Here is a 17330-nt window from a genome sequence, read left to right as displayed (position 1 = left end):
GGACGTGGGGGTGCCTGGCTCTGGAAGTGGAGGTTGGGGGTTTTGCATGCCTGAAAATTGTGGGTACTGAGGGTACTCACTATTTTTTTTTTTTGAGAAGGGGTAATTTATAAAAAAAAGTTTAGACACATTGGAGTAGAACTCAATTTAACTGGTTTGATGGCTGGCAGGAGGGATCTGGCTGGTAAACCAATTAAATTGAGTCCCATTCTTTCAGCGCACCAAAGGGCTGGGAGCTGCCCCTGCTGTGACATTTTTAGGGGGGGAATAGGAGGGCTGGGGTAGCTGCGGAGATGCAGTAAAGAAGAGACAGTCCAGTGAAGGAGCAGTGCAGGGGCAGCAGCATGTGGAGCTCCTGGGTAAATTAATTCTGGGTTGAGAGGGGCAGTTTGGGGCTGTGCGGGGTTTTAGCCTGGGGGCAGGGGATGGTGGTTTGGAGCTATTTTGTGTTTGGCTCCCAGAACAGGTAAAAAATTACCATGTGGCCCCTGATGAAAAAAGGTTGGACACCCATGGGCTGTCCAGTTTATTACACTGCATACAGCGTGTGAGCGGGTATGGGATCTTAAGACCAAAGTGGCTGAACCAGAGGCCTTAAGGGAGGGAAAGGGGTACAAATTGTGGAGCAGAGTCAGTCTCATGTCCAGTGTGACAGACTTCCTGCTTTTTAAAGAGGATCAAAGTCTTTGGAAAGGAGATCATCAAGCTGTAGCAGAAGGAAATGATCCCATAGTTGGGGCCCTCCTTCCAGATGATGCCATAGTATCTATAGTATCTTCACACGTTGAGAACAGCCCTCTGGGGGAGATAAGCCCACTTATTAAGAAGAGACAGATAATAATAATAATAATAATAATAATGGATTTGATTATTAGAAGTATAGATAGTTGGGTTTGTGATAACCAGGAGAACCTTGTGGTGCATTGCCTGCCAGGTGAAATGGCTGTGGTCTTGTTGGAACATATAGATGCACTAATGTGCAGATGCAGGAAGAAGGCAGAGGAATACATGAAGGTACCAAAGACACAGGGAAAGTAGGAAAGAATTAATGGAGACCAGATTTAGGCTGTTAGTTAAGCGACTGAACTCCAGAACCTCCATAGTTCTGTCTCTGAAATGTTTTCAAGTCCACATGCAGGGTCAGTTAAACAAGCAGAACTCCCAGGTCTCAATACAAAGATGAACCATTGGTGTTTAGATGAGGGATTGAGGTTAAATAGGAACTGGGCTCCACCTCAAACAAAATGGAACCATATTGCAGACACATAAAATTAGAAAGGTTGTAGAGGAGCTAAATTAAAGTGCCGGGCAAAAGCCAGCAAGTGCAGAGGAGCACACAGTTCACAAAGACATATCCCTGAGGGGAGGATTTAATAAAGATAATGCTATATCCTCATAAAGAGTAGAGGATAAGTCGATAAAGTACAGTTAGAAACAAAAGAGAAACAGTCAAACAAAAAAAGTTCAATTCAGTTACATCACATGAAGGCACACAGCTGTGCAGCAGCAGTCAAAAAAGCCAACAAAATGTTGGGAATCATTAAGAAATGGACAGATAATAAGACAGAAAATAATCATATTACTTCTATATGGTACACCATAACTTGAATCCTGCATGCAGATGTGGTTGTTGTATTTCAAAAAGATATATATTGGAATTGGAAAAGGTTCAGAGAAGGATAACAAAAATGATGAGGCATATGGAACAGTTTCCATATGAGGATTAATAAGACAGGGATTTCTCAGTTTGGAAAAGAGACATCTAAGTGGTGTTTTGATAGAGGCCTGTAAAATCATTACTGGTACGGAGAAAGAAGAAGTAAATAACACTTCCTTTGTTTTCTAACACAAAAATTAAGTTAATAGACAGGAGATTTAAAACAAGCAAAATAGAGTATTTCTTCACACAACACATAGTCAACCTGTGTAACTCTTTGCCAGAGGATGTCTTGAATGCCAAGACTATAACAGGGTTAAAAAAAACTAGATAAATTCATGAAGAATAGGTCCTTCACTGGCTATTAGCCAGGATAGGCACAGATGCTGTCTGTTTGGCTGAAGCTGGAAATGGAACAGAGAGGACTGATTACTTCATGATCATTTGTTCTGTTCATTCCCTACAAGGCATCTGGCTTTGGCCATTGCCAGAAGACAAGATACTGGACTAAATGGACCTTTTGGTTTGACCCCGCATGGCTGTTCTTATGTTCTATATTTGTATACAAATGCCAGAAGTCTAAATACAGAGCAAGTTGAACCTCTGTAATCCGGTATCTTCGGGACCTGACCAGTGCTGGATGAGAGAATTTGCAGGACCACGGGAAGTCAGTATTGTCTAGCAACATCACTAACACTTTTACAGCTTACTGGGCTCTTAGAAGACATTTAGGGGTAAATTACAGCTAAATTACAGCACAGAACACTGAGAGCCAGGACTGGTGGCCGTAAACAAACTTTATGGCACCACAGGAAACTTCACCACATCCATGATAAATTGTCATCCAGCTAACTAAAATCATGACAGATCACAGATGTCGCCAGATGAGAGAGTTCCGGATTAGAGAGTTCCAACCTGTACAATACAGCCCAAATAAAACCTACTGCAGAAGGTTATACAACCGAAGTTACAGCTATTTGGGCATATTTGCAGAATGAATGACAAATGAGATACCAAGATCCTGCTATTTGGCAAAATGGACAGTTTGAATAGGAGAGGCAGACCCCACAGAGAATGGATAGATGATATAGTAGATTGGTGTGGAGATAGTCTACAGAAACTAAGCCACTTGATGCTGGGCAGGGAAAGATGGAAGGAAATAGTGAGGGAGGCATCAGATGCCAATGGGCGCTGAGCCCATGGTTGTGATGATGATGAACCTGTACAAGCTTTATTATCTGGCATCTCTGGGGAATGGGGGGAGCTTGCCAGATAATAAAATGTGCTGGTTATATAAGCAGGGGCCACTGGCCCCCCACTTCGCCAGCCCCAGACAGGCAGCTGGCTCCATTCCAACCAGCCCTTTTCCCACCAGCTCCTCCAAACCCCAGGCACCGTGTGGCCAGTGGGCTAGTCCCCACCACACCATGTGTTTAGCTCTCCCCGCCCAGGCACCATGTGCCTGGCAGGCCAGCCCCACCCTACCACACCATGTGGCACCTGGGCTGTGGGGATCATGCTTGCGGGCAGCAGCTTGTCCTGCCCTGTGCAGGGTGAAAGTTTCCTCCCTGCATAGGATTTAGCAGGAGAGGCTGAGAAACTTCTTTCTGTGTTTCATGTTTGCACGGGGCTGCCCCTTTCCCCCCCCAGTTTCCATGCAGCTGGCGGGCTAGCCCCTGCCCATCCACTCCACGTGCTGGCTGTGCACTTCTTCCAGACAACAGCATGTCCTGCCCTGCACGGGGTGAAGGCTTCTTCCCTTCAAGAAACTAGTTTTCTCTGCTTCACGTTTTCCAGGTAGGGCTCACCAAGCACTGGGGGTCTGGCCCTGTTTTAGGGACTGGCCCCTGAGAAGCAACATGAGCTGAGGGGCTGGCCCCTGGCATCAAATATTTTCAGGGGCTGACCCCTCAGAAGGCAGCAGATATTTTCGGGGCTGGCCCCCCTGCCTAGGCACACAACTGACTGAACCATGTCAACATGGTTGATGTGGTTCTGAAGCCCACCTGTTTGGTGTGTTTTCATTGGCGGAAAAGTAGTTGAGCGACCTGTTGACATGGTATAGTCAGGTTATTTTCTAAAGTTACTGTTCTCTAAAAAGAGAAAGAATGAAGAACTATGTCAGCAATGGATGCTCAGAGAGGCTTGGGAGAGGTAGGATTCTGGGATGATGACATCACACACCCACAACCACTTGCAGGGTATTTTTTCCCATAATGCACCAGCACAAAAACCCAGAATGCAATAGGTTCCCATAATGCACTGCCTCAACAGTCAAACTTTGGCAATTTAGTGGGGACTCACTAAGTCAACTTAATGGGCAGGTCCAGAAACTCAATTTTGACTTTACAAAATCCAGTGTTACAAAGCCGACTTTAAAAAATTGGACTTTATTTCATAGTGTAGGCATAGCCTTAGTAGTGCTTTTTGCATGGAGCATTTTACCCATGTGCTCCAGAGCCTGAACTGACTTCCAGATCTTTTCTAAGTCTGGATTTTCTCATGGGCTCTAGATAAAATGAAGTTCAGATCCTAAATCTACTAGTAGGATACAAATAATAGGTAACAAAATAATAATTGTGAAAACATAGGAGTAGAATCTAACTCATTATACCCTTTACAGTTAGCATCCTGTGTATCTTAGAAGCTATCTCACTGCTTTTGCTCTATACCGTGCGGCGTAGTTGTCTCTCTGACCAACAAATATTGGTCCAATAAAAAGATCTCACCCACCTTATCTTCATGCTATACTGGCAGTTCAGTTCAGATGATGTGCAACAGCTAAAGAAAATCCCTTGATGTTATGTATGTATGCAAATAGGGCTAGGGTATTTTTAATTGAGGACCCTCAACTGTGAAATTCATTCTACCATTTGGTCTTAGAGAGCTTGAATTACCTGACCTTCGGAGCTCATAGTACAGCTGTACTATAATAATTGCTCAGGCTTATTCAGAGAAGGTGAATTGAGAGGGAGAAAACTCAGATTTGGGTGGTGGCACTGCCAACTTCCATGTTGTGTCAACTATGAACTATTCCACTATATCCTTTCGTAGATTGTATGCAGAGAGACTTACAATAAGTGAACTGAGAAAATAAAGCAAAGTGGTAAGTGAATAAACAATTTTAGGAGGTGAAATTTAGGTCGGGCTGTCTTTGCATCAATGCTTGCTTCAGAATTATCCCCCCTCCCCCACAAAAAAAATTTTAAAAAACCCCAACCATACAAATAAATAAATAAATAAGTAGAAAGTCCAGAGGTATGAAGAAGTGAAGTATTAGGATAAGAAAGGCAGACTTATACATTACCCATATAACTATATAAGCATTACATAGAAATAATAGGGAAAGAATTATAGATGTATAAATTAGAACTATAAAATTCACATTTGGGAAAGAATGCTTTTTCTCTCACAGTGCCATTATGTTTTCAGTTTGTTTTTCATACTTATTTCACCTTCACAACATACATTTCTTTATAGTGAAACCAGCTGTCAGTGATTCTTATTTGACCTTGAGGATATGAGGGCCTGCTCCTAAAAGGTGAAGAACACTTGCAACTCCCAATGACTTTCCAGGGAATAGTGAGTGCTCTTCAACTTCTTGAGACCAAGCCCTAACTTACTTGATATTTTTCTTTTATAAACAAGTTCAAAGACTATAAGTTGAAGAAAAGAGCACCAAACTTTTTTTTCTGTCACAGCCACAGCAGTAAAACACTGTGTGTTGTAGTTCTGAAAAATGTAGATGTTCAAGCTATTATCTCAGCCAGTGCTAGTAAACATACAAATAAGGGAAGGCAAATTTCTGCTTGTGTTTATTGCTTAAATGTCCTGGCTTTCCTCATACAGGATGACCCTCAACGACTGAAGCTGGGACTGAAAAAAACAGCTGCATTGTACTGCAGACTCAAATCCTGATACAGCTCTAAGCTTTAGGAGTCAAATGAAAACCAACAGGATTATGCAAAAGGACAGTATAACTCTTTATATGAATCAGAGCTATGTGGAAGGACATATTTCTTTTCAGGGTAAGCTACTTTTTCTGGTGTCTGTGTTTCCTGATTCTGATTCCATTTCATTGTCTTCCTAAGTAATAACGAGCCATTTATTTATCATACTTCTTGATGTGACGATTGCATGAGCCAGCCTTAAATCATATTTATGGCACAAGGAAGAAAAGGTATTTAAGTCTGCTGCAGCTGCTTATTACTTTAGGCTTCATTCTTTTTTTAAATAAATGCTCTGTTTTTTACTCACAAATCATTTCAATTATTGACTTATTGCTGTTAAAAGTAAGCAATTCAACTTTCATATTCCACACAACAGGAGAAAAGGGGCTTAATATTAACAGTGTAAAAAAATTGTTGGTGCAGCAGCACCAAAAATTAAGGAAGGTTAAGCACATCATCATACCTCTAAGGAATATGAATGTATTGCCAATTTCTATTGCATATATTAGTAGTTCCTTACCTTGGATGTGAATAATTCTGTCATGCTCCAGAGTGTGGTTCCCAGTATGTTCAGCCCAGCAGATAGAAATCAGCACCAGAAAAAGTAGATTCTTCATTTTTATATCCCAAGGAATCTTCTTCACTGTGAAAGCATCACATACAAAAGGGCTTGTGAAATTTGGAAATCTTTACAGTGTTGCACTGCTCAACTTGTAACTGCCTGATCATGGTGTAATGGGTCTATAAAATATTTAACCCCCTCTGTTGAAAAAGTTACTTTAGCTAGTATTTTTAGACATGGGAGACTGAAGCTTTTCTCATTAGAGTTGCCTATATGGTGTTAAATGAAACTAGAAATCAAATCATATTTAACTCTTTCTGTGAAGAACTGCAATTATGAACACATAAACATACAAATAACATGCACAAAATAAACTACTTGGGGGACCTACAGTAAGAAATAACTGTGCTTCTAAAAATGTTTTAGGGAACTTTTAGGCTTTTAAAAACTACTCCATATTTGGTCTATTAATGCAAGTCACAATTAATTACTCTATCATCATATATTCTCTAATACAAACACATAAAAATGAATCCTTAGCAAGTAAATAGTATTTTTGTGGCTTCTGGCATTTTAGTGCAGGCTGCAAGTTAGTTTAGCAAACTGAGTGTTAAGTTTACTTGATCCAAACAGAAAAAATGAGAGAATACTTGTCAAGCAGACCAGAAAAGGTAAATGTTTTATTTCAGAGCCACTTACCATTTTAAAGGGTGCCTTAAGTGTACAGTGAAATGTGGAGAACCATGCACAAAGTAGGTTAGAGTTGTGTAGGCTAGCACTGCAGTTGCCCTGATTGATTTTTCATTCATTTCTACCTAGAATGCTGACGCACTAACTTAGTGTGCCAGGTAGGGTCTCTGCAGTCAGCAGAGCTGAGCGCTGCAGGGAAAATCTCTGCCAGCCTTACAGTAATAATTAGGCAAATGAAGACCTGAAATAGATAACAAGGCATAAAATACAAAAGGTCTATGCAGAGGGTTTAGGCTGATGTGCTCTTCATGGCAATCTCTACTATAATGCTGGATTATTGAAATAAAAGGAAAATATTCTCAAGCCTCTCCTTTGGATACACTAGGATTTTTAATAAACTTTAAATAATGAGAATGTTATGAATTAAACACAGTTACTTATAAGACGCTTATTATTAGCATATCTTTCTTAACATAGCTTACTACCAGAGAAAACCCATTTGTCTCTTTTTATGCTTATATCAGAGGTAAACATGAATCTGACCTCAAACCACAGCTCCAAACACCCCCCATACTTAAGTCAGAACCCAGAGCAAAATCTGAACTCTACAAAAAAATCCCTATCCCTGTGATATATGAACCCCCTGGATTTGCATATATACTCCAGAGGTGTTTCCAGTCCAGATCCAAATATGATTTGAGCCCATCTCTAGTTATAACAAACACAAACAGAGCAATTATACTGCTGAATTTTTTTCCCCCCTAGTAGAATTTTCATGTCAGCAGCGCTGCGGAATGCAGGGGACAAGAACAAGCACAGAATGTTAATGAACAGGGGACCAAATGTCAATCTACTTTACCTTTCCCAACGCTGAATCTTATTGTTCACATGGATTCTAGAATGAGACAGCATTAAAGTTAATTTTTGCTTTCTTTAATGATTTTTTGATGCATTGATTCAGTGAACTGTTGGATTATCTCTGGTGAAGTGTTTCTTTTGGTTCCTGGATGAATTTTTAAAGATTCTTTTCCCTGGGGAAACTCCTAGGGAAAAACAGAGGGCAATCTTGTGCCACCTGCCCAGCCAACTGGTGACTCACAATGTACGGATTATGTTCCTTCTGATGGCTATGGGGTGAAACTGACCCATTGTGTTGGCAGGCATTACACAAACTTACCGTAACTGCTCTTTGAGATATGTTAGCTAACCTACTATAGACTTGTCTTGTGCAGAAAGTTCCAGTCATGTATCATTGCACACCTGCAGACTAAGGCAGGATTTTAATGCATGTCTTCAGAGTTGAAAGGCACTGTGCTACCCAGCCAGTCTCCTCCCACCCCCACAAAATAATGCAGGTAGTTCTTCTCAGCTGGGAAATGACCCATAAGGGGCTACTGCAACCAGAACATAAATAGGAGGAACCCTGAGGCTAACCTAGTTTATGCTGAGAACCAGTCTCACCCCTGGACAGACTGTTATTAGGAGAAAAAAGATGGCTTCCATTTCCATTTCCCCTGATGTGCTTGGTGCAGAAGCAAGAATCAGGTATATCAGGCCCTAGAGGTCCAGCAATATGAATCACTTCTCAGATGCCCCTTCTTAGCCCACTATCGGGCTGCATACCACAGTCATACATTTTTTTGTCCATGCCTCTTCTCCATAATTTTTTGGTTGGGCAAGCTTTGCACAACCTACCGTAGTACCACATTGCAAGGGCAGAGCAGCATACTTCAGTAGTAAGGAACATCTTTCGCACTGCTGCACAATCTGACTGAGTGGGAAGAAAGGGTCAGTTTTCAGAATGGAGGGAGGCAACTAGTGGTGTCCCCCCGGGGGCCGTACTGGGACCAATCCTGTTCAACATATTCACAAATGATCTGGAGAAAGGGGTAAACAGTGAGGTGGCAAAAATTGCAGATGATACAAAACTGAGCAAGATAGTTAAGTCCAAAGCAGACTGTGAAGAGGTTCAAAAGGATCTGGCAAGACTGGATGACTGGGCAACAAAATGGCAGATGAAATTAAATATTGATAAATGCAAAGTAATATGTACTGGAAAACATAACCCTCATATTTGTACAAAATGGTGGGAACTAATTTAGCTGTTACCATTCCAGGGAGAGATCTTGGGAGTCACTGTGGATAGTTCTCTGAAAACATCCACTCAATGTCCAGACGCATCAAAAAAGCAAACAGAATATTGGGAATCATTAAGAAATGGATAAAGAATAAGACAGATAGTATCTTACTGCCTCTATGTAAATCCTGGGCACACCTACATCTTGAATGCTGCTGGCATGAGATGTGTTTGTCTCATCCCAAAAAAAATCGCTTGGCATTGGAAATAGCTCAGAAAAGGACAACAAAAATGATTAGCGCTATGGAACAGCTGCCATACGAAGAGAGGTTAATCAGACTTGGACTTTTCAGCTTGGAAAAGAGATGACTAAGGGGAGCTACAATAGAGGGCTATAAAATTATGACTGGTGTGGAAAAAAGCAAATAAAGAACAGTTATGTACTCCTTCCCATAACACAAGGAGTAGAGTCACTGAATTCAATTAATAGGCAGCTGGCTTAAACAAACAAAAGGATGTATTTTTTCACATGCCTCACAGTCAACCTGTGGAACTCCTTGCCAGGGGATACCCTAAAAGTCAAAACTACAACAGGGCACAAAAAAGAGCTAGATAAATTCCTTGAGATGTAGTCTATCAATGGCTGTTAGCAGGAATGGTGTCTTTAGCCTCTGTCAGAAGCTGAGGATGTACAACAGGGGCTGGATCCCTTGATTATTACTTGACCTGTTCATTCCTACTCAGGCATCTGGCATTGGCCACTGTCCAAAGACAGAATACTAGGCTAGATGGACCTTTGGTCTTACCCAGCTTGGACATTCTCGTGGTTTTAGGATTTACAGCTGAACTACCCACAGGCCCTAATGCTGGCCACTAGCAGCTGCCCTACTTGCAGACAGCTGCATGCTCTTAATTCTTCTCCAGCTTCATTATGGTGCACTAAGACCCGGGGCAATGTGATGATCCCACTATGACCTGAGGAAGTGAAGTACAATAAACTGGAGAGTTCTCCCTGCCACTAATGTTCCCTCTAATATTTTCCATCATGTGCAGATTTTTCCCACACATGTGCAGAATAAAATTTTATGTGCGCTGAGGCATGTGCAAATGTGCACTACCAGTAGAAACAAAAAATGTGGGTCACTCTGTTAATCAACTGGGCAGCTTCTGAATCTCTCCTGAGCAGCTGCACAAATGTCCATCTTACAGGGAACCCTGCTGGCTGCTGCCCTATCGTTGTGCTCATTTCAGGTTCAATTTGTATTCAGAAACATGCAAACTGATGGGTGTCAAAATCTTTACATATAAGAGTTCAAGATTTCAGAGTCATACAACAGGTCCAAAAAGTGGTTTATAGTAAATAAAAACCCGATGTACTTTAGACTAATCTTGATTTTCTGGTGGTTCTGTCTCATGATGTTTTATATGTTGAAGATGGCAATGCTGCAGCAGCTTTCTTATTGGAAATAGTTAACAATGGGTCATTACAAGGGTTCTCCCACGCTATTAAGTTTAGATGGGCCAACAAATAATCAGTATACATGCCTTTGCTTGTATGCACACACAAACAAACACACACAGTGCTGTCTCTCACTCCTTTTATGTTTATCTCCTTCTGTGGCTCTCATCCCTGCCAGGATGACTGTACCCTGGTACAGCAATGAAGGGTCCTGTGGCACCCTATAGACTAACAGAAAAGTTTTGAGCGTGAGCTTTCATGAGCACAGACTCACTTCATCAAAACTTTTCTGTTAGTCTATGAAGTGCCACAGGACCCTTCGTTGCTGTTACAGATCCAGACTAACACGGCTACCCCTCTGATACTTTACCCTGGTAATGCACCAGACTTACAGAGTCTTTAACAAAGGTCCTGGAGGAGAATACATTAAAACCCCTTTACTAAAGATGTTTCCTTCACCTTACAAAACAAAACAAAACAAAAAACAAAACAGCAGCTTAATCTTGGGTCTGTCTGAATTGTAATCAATACAGGACTAACTTATGGCCTGGAAAAATATCCTTCAGGTCACCAGGAAACTGTTCAACCTTCAGCATATATTACATCAGCCCCAAGATTTCTCTAGTTTACCACCACCTGCAATAGTTTTCAAATTGCTGGTAGGGAAACTTCTGGATCAAAATGTGTTCTGACCCCACTCCTTCCTTCTCCTGAATGAACCCCTCTGTTCGGAGATGTGATTTTGAAGAGGACACAGAGGTGAACAGTGCAAAGTAGCCTTTTCAAGGCCAGCAATTTGAACCTTAATATTTTGTAGGTTACCAAAAACTATCAGCTAGATCAATTTTCATCTTCTATTCTAGCCACCAAAACACCCCCACTAAGTCTCTGCAGAAGCAGAGTCTCTGTAGAAGTCCAGAAAGACTCCAAGGGTGAGATAGCAACGAAGGGTCCCGTGGCACCTTATAGACTAACAGAAAAGTTTTGAGCATGAGCTTTCGTGAGCACAGACTCACTTCATCAGATGCATCTGGTGGCATCTGATGAAGTGAGTCTGTGCTCACGAAAGCTCATGCTCAAAACTTTTCTGTTAGTCTATAAGGTGCCACAGGACCCTTCGTTGCTATTACAGATCCAGACTAACACGGCTACCCCTCCGAAGAGTGAGATAGTAATGTATATATTTTGGTATTTAAATTAATACAACTATTGGTCATTGGTGGAATTTTGGGGAAAATGATAATGTGCATCTGGGGTCAAGATGTTTGCACTGCTGTAGATTGTTGTAGTTTACACAATCCACTATCTTCCTAGATAAGGAAGATACAAAATTTTAGAGGGTCTCAGATGTTAGTGAAATGATCAAAAGAACCAGATGACAAATAATTTTAGGAACTGCTTAATTCTGTTTATTATTTCTCTCAATTTACTTTCTCCTAGGTCCAGTAGTAAATCATGATGTTCACTGACTGGAATATATTTTGTTATATTTAATTGGCCATTCATAATCTAGTTTACTACTCGGAAGTGTAGAATGCTAAAAAGCTTTATTGACTGTATTTTTGATAACAATAGTCTAAAGACCAGTAATATACCCTTTTTCAACAATTCCATCTTTTGTGGAAGAAATATTGTTTTGAAGATTTAAGTAACACTGCGATGTATAAAGTGCAACATTAACCAGTTATATTCACTAGTTTATTTTTTTCTTGAGATTATGATGTGCTATTCCAAATATATTTTCATTAGAGAGAAAAGAAAGTTTTCACGTTAGCTCAGGAATCCTTGAAGCCATCTATTTTATAAGGCAATACTCTGACTCCAACACTCATTATCACACCAGTGATTCCATGCATGCACTATCACTCTGCCTGTATTAGACAGTAAAATGTAGGTAGAATAGATTACAGGACAACCCTTTTCGCTGGGTATGCACATGGAGTGGAACTTCTGTGCTTGCATCTCATCTTATTTCTGTGATGACTGGTGGGCATCAGTGAATGGTCCCCTTTTCTCACCCCCTGTGGAACCATCTTTATAGTCCTTAGGCACCATATGTGGAGAAGGAGAGGAGTAGGCAGGTATGACAAGGAGGACATTCCTCACTCATGAGAATCCCATAGGAACCTCACAGAAAGGGTATTATAGAAGAAGAGATGCCCTCTCTCTGCCCCTGCTTTGTTATGTGTATGTATGTGTGCCCAGTGGCTGGCACCAAGAGACAGCACTGGCAGAAGAAAGAAGCATAGGCCAGGAGAACTGCGGAACTTCACTGTCAAGAACTGGAGGAAAACTGAAGCTCCACAGGCAGAAATGCTTGACTAGCATAATACAGTTGGGTCTCACGATTTGCGAACTTTATATTTGTGAATTCAATCATTTACAAGTGGCTGCTTCCCCAGGGCTCTGGGCAGCAGTGCTAGCAGCCGTCACTTCCCCTGGGGCCCTGGGCAGAAGCACTGGCAGCAGGGCTCCAGGTGGGAGCCATATTCACAAAATTCAGTATTCGCGAGGGTTCTCAACATGGAACCCTTGCAAATGTTGAGATCCCACTGTATAGAGATACAGAGTCTCTGAAGGGACAGTCCTGACCTGATATGGATTCCTCAAGGTTTGGGTTTACACCTACTGTTTCCTCCATAATTGGTAGGAAACTGCATATGGAGAATCTCACTGTTTTCCTTCCCTGAGTGTTCTACCATAGGGAATGTGTGATTGACCTTCCTGGATATTTATCATCGGTGGGCAACTTTGTGCCTTACATTTCTGAAGCACTGTGGCTAACAAGAAAATATAACAGAACCGAGGCTCACTAACCAAATCCCCCTTATTCCTTTTAACTCCGTAATATCACTCAAGATCTAAACAGGGCAAACTGATCTCACCACCATGAACAAACTCACATTCTGGCAGACAACTAGAAGCAGCAGGTCTAAGAGCGCACTCTTGCAAACCCAGGTGTGGTTGGCTGCAGGAACCAATAGTATGGATGACCCAATGGATCACAGATTACAATGGGACAAAGAGGCATCCCTAGGTAATAATTATGACTGAAAGCAAATAGGAAGTGACATTAAATGCTGAACCTCAGTGTTTTAAACTCACAGTGGCTCACAGACATGACCCAATGCATGCTGCTCTTAACTCCAAAGTCCTTTATCCCCCAAGCAGAGCTTGTTGCAGTATTTCAGCCTGGAGTTTAGAAAAGTGTCGAGTGCTGTGGCAAGATCTGCACCAGACAGGTATGGTTGCAGACTCTTGCCCCATTGTAAGGGGAAAACACACTGCATGACAAAGCTGTTACCTAAGACTCCAGGAGCAATGATGTCTCAAAAAAGTGATCCCAAGCTCAGATATATACTCCAGTTATCGAAATCCTCACAAGCCTCTTCCATCCTATCTGGATTGAACTAAGCCAGTTTGTTTCAGTCTGTTTATCCACTTCTGTCAGACACAAGGAAAGCAGAGTGACCACAGTTTCTAGGTTTAATTAAAGACTAATCAGGTGCTGAGTGTCAGCCATATTGATAGTGCAGAACCAAGCATCTCACATCATACCTTGTGTCTGGTGGCAAAACCAGCAGTGAATACTACCAAATGTAGACAATAGAGTCAATAAAACCAACATGGACACTGTAGAGGGAAAAGAACGTTACTCTTTCATTTAGGGTGGAGGACAAGACTCGGAGCTGACAGATCTCTGTGCTATTCCCAGCTGTGCCACAAACTTCATACATGAACTGGGGCATGAAAGTGCTCTGCTCCATGTCTGCGCTTCCCATCATAAAGTTGTAATAAGCAGCCAGCAGATACCGATTACTGAAAATATATATACACATTTCTAGGGTGGGGATTGTCAGCTACAGATAGTAATAACACCTCAGAATGACTCCTCAGAGATATTTGAAATCCCCTTTGCTCTACTGGTCCCCCAGCAAGAAGGCAGATAAATTACTTTCAGTGCGAGGGAACCATCTGAAGCATCTGGCAGTTACCAAAGACAGATGAGCTTGATCGTGAACACAGAGATATTTGACCACCAGCTGAAACTGGAAGACCACACCAGCACAAATTGAAATGGCACCTTGTTTAATTTTTAATCATTGACCGTTTTGAATGTGGTGATGTCATTTTTCTTTCGGCTGTGAACCTTATAACAATGATTCATCCATTCACAACCTGGAAGACAGATTACTAATATTTTGGGACCATCCTGGAAAAGAAAAACGCCTAGATTCCAGCTAATATAAAATGGTACTCCATGAATATGCAAGGATTTCATGCACAAAAATCAATGAAGATCACACTCTGCACAATTATAGTGGCTGCCTGTAATTCAAACACTATAATTCAAGAGCTACATTTGGCTTGGTCTGTATGAGTCATTGTTTGGTGTCTCCTCTCATTAGGGCACTTGGCCTCAGAAAACTGGAACCTACAACAGGCCCGTGTTGTATTTTTGAGAGGCAAGGAGACAGAGCCTCCTGAGGTGATCCTCCTTTTAGTATGACATGTTATAGCAGTAACTGGGCATTGCTGTACTCATATATTGGACAGAAGCAAGATCAGCAATGAAAGGGAGCCAAAAACTCGTGATCACAACTCAATTAATCAACAACTGATTTAGTAAATGCTTATACTGCAATGTAACCTAGAGTGTTGGATGGACATCTTTTTACTAATGCTTATATTAGCATAAAATAAATAAATATCTTTTGGCAAATCACTTAAGCCAAATGTTGGCATATGCTAATAGAGAGACACCTAACTACATATGTAGACTACTGAGCTTTTCAAAGTCACAAGAACAGTTTGATACCCAGCTCCCACTGAAAGCCAATGGCAGATGGGTGCATAGTTTCCAAAATCTCCTGAAGTTCCTAATTTTAGGTATCTGTATTTCAAAATATTAGACCCATAGCACCACAGGTTTAGAAGAGGTTGTAAGGGTCATCTCATCTCATGTGCCGAGATGGGGGATTTTTCATAATTCTCTGTCCCAGGCTTTTGTCTGGTCAATGTGGCTGAACGTTTCACAAGCTGATGCCTACAATTAGGCACCTAGATTTATATATGGGCTTTTAGCAAAAGGACCTGATTTCCAGAGGTGTTAAGCACACACAGCTCCTGCTGAAATTCAGTGTGAACTATGGATTTTCCAATAGCTTCAAGTTTCAAGCCACACAGTTAAAAATCTAACTATGAAGCCCTCTGTGTTTGGAAATTTAAGCTGACAATAAATTTGTTTCGCCTGTGGGTGGATAAGTACTGTGAACATTAACTTGTTAGTGATTCCACAGAGCCTTGAAGACAGAAAACGGCATAGAAGAGCTAAGTATTTTCATTGTCACCTTTTCCTCAGCTGGGTACTTCCACAATTTGTACTATTTGTCTATACTATTTATGATATTGTCAGATACCCAGGACCTTTAGGCATACGGATTGGACCTCCCCAGTCCAGCACTCTTGGGACCAGGCTAGTCCAGAACCAAGGAGTATACCAGACCAGGGAAAGTCAATGTTAGCCCTTCTGCTGCTGGTCTCCAGTCTTTGGGCTGCACTCCCAGCTGCCAGCCCCCAGGTCCCAGGTCCCATCCCCAGCGGCCAGTCTCCACTGCTGGCTGCTGGTTCCCATTTCCAGGCTCTGCTGCCAGCGTCCAGCCACTAGCCCCAGCCACTGATCTCCAACCCCCAGCCACTGGCCCCAGGGCTTCACTCCCAGCTGCTGGCCTGACTCTCTGGTCCAGCAACATCTGTAGTCCTGCTACGCCAGTATTTTCCATGAGTGCACCAGCCCCAGAGCACCCAGGGGTCCCCAGTGATGCCAGACCACAGATGTTGCCAGACCAGAGTCCTGGTCTACAGAGATTCAACCTGCAGTACTTTAATATTTGTTTTAAAGTTAAAATTAAGGGTTAGATGCAGAATGATATTGTCATAGTCAATGGCTTACATTTGTGTAGCATCTCTATTGTTACCAATTACACTTTAAAGGCACAGGTTATAATTTTGGCACTGTTTCATTAAAATGAAGCATTTGTTTGACAGTCCTGGGCATGGTTTATGTGTTCAGTGAGAAAGAATTCCTGTATAACTTGAATATTTCTTCATGTGTCATTAAGTAATAGCCTGCTCATCTTGTCTCCCTCGGGTTCATCTTGTATAAATAGCCTTGTCTTCCAACAGCTTGACAAAGAAGAAAGGATAAAAGGAGAGATGAGGAGGAAGCTGGCCTTTCTTTCTGATTCATATGCTTTTACTGTTTGTATGCCAGCATTTTGGCATGTTCATTTTTATAAGTCCATTTTTCATTATACAATGAGCACTATATTTTTGCCTCTGCTCTATGTGTCTTCATGTAGGAAGGAAAATGTATGGTCTAAGCGTGCTCTTATGTGCACTAGTGTAAATCAGGAGTAATCCTGTTGTAGACACTGGAGAGATGCTGATGGCAAGCTGGTAGAAGCGTAAAGAGAATAGGATTTGTGCATTTACACGGTGTGTTAGTATTGCCTATGCAAGTGTCATGAAAGTACAACTAGAGTGGGCACCATAACATAATCCCTCCAGTTGGTGTGCTCAGGAAACCCGCAGTGAGCTCAGCAGGAGTTCCACAGTAGACTATACCTATGACTGGACAGGTATAGCGTGTGCACTGTGACAATATATATTGATGCTGTAGGGAAGTATAGCTACAAGACACTACCAGTGTCTGCACATGGGCTGAGATCTTCAAAGGAGCCTAAGGGAATTAGGTTCCTAACTCCCATTGACTGTCAATGGAAGCTGGTGCCTCTGTTTTTGAGTTGTCTGACAACAAAAAGAACAGATTCTTCTTCTGCTGTGGAAAAGATATAAATCAGGCCTTATGAAGGTGGTTTCCAAAATGTGAGTCAAGACCCCACATAGGTCATCATAAGGTGGGGTCACAATGA

At 41.7% G+C, this 17330-nt stretch overlaps 1 protein-coding gene across 1 annotated transcript in view; it reads right to left on the bottom strand.

The window, feature by feature from the left end:
* Positions 1–6244, bottom strand: part of HAPLN1 (hyaluronan and proteoglycan link protein 1) — a 35073-nt gene extending 28829 nt beyond the window's left edge. The window contains exon 1 of the mRNA XM_074994214.1: positions 6128–6244. Within this exon, the coding sequence (XP_074850315.1) occupies positions 6128–6224 (97 nt within the window). The 5' untranslated portion in view covers positions 6225–6244. The remainder of the gene's footprint in view (positions 1–6127) is intronic.
* Between the last annotated feature and the right edge of the window lie 11086 nt (positions 6245–17330).

The sequence above is a fragment of the Carettochelys insculpta genome, chromosome 5, assembly GCF_033958435.1.
Source record: "Carettochelys insculpta isolate YL-2023 chromosome 5, ASM3395843v1, whole genome shotgun sequence".
Lineage (NCBI taxonomy): Eukaryota > Metazoa > Chordata > Testudines > Carettochelyidae > Carettochelys > Carettochelys insculpta.
Note: the sequence above shows the minus strand (reverse complement) of the source record. Positions and strands in the feature narration are given on the sequence as shown.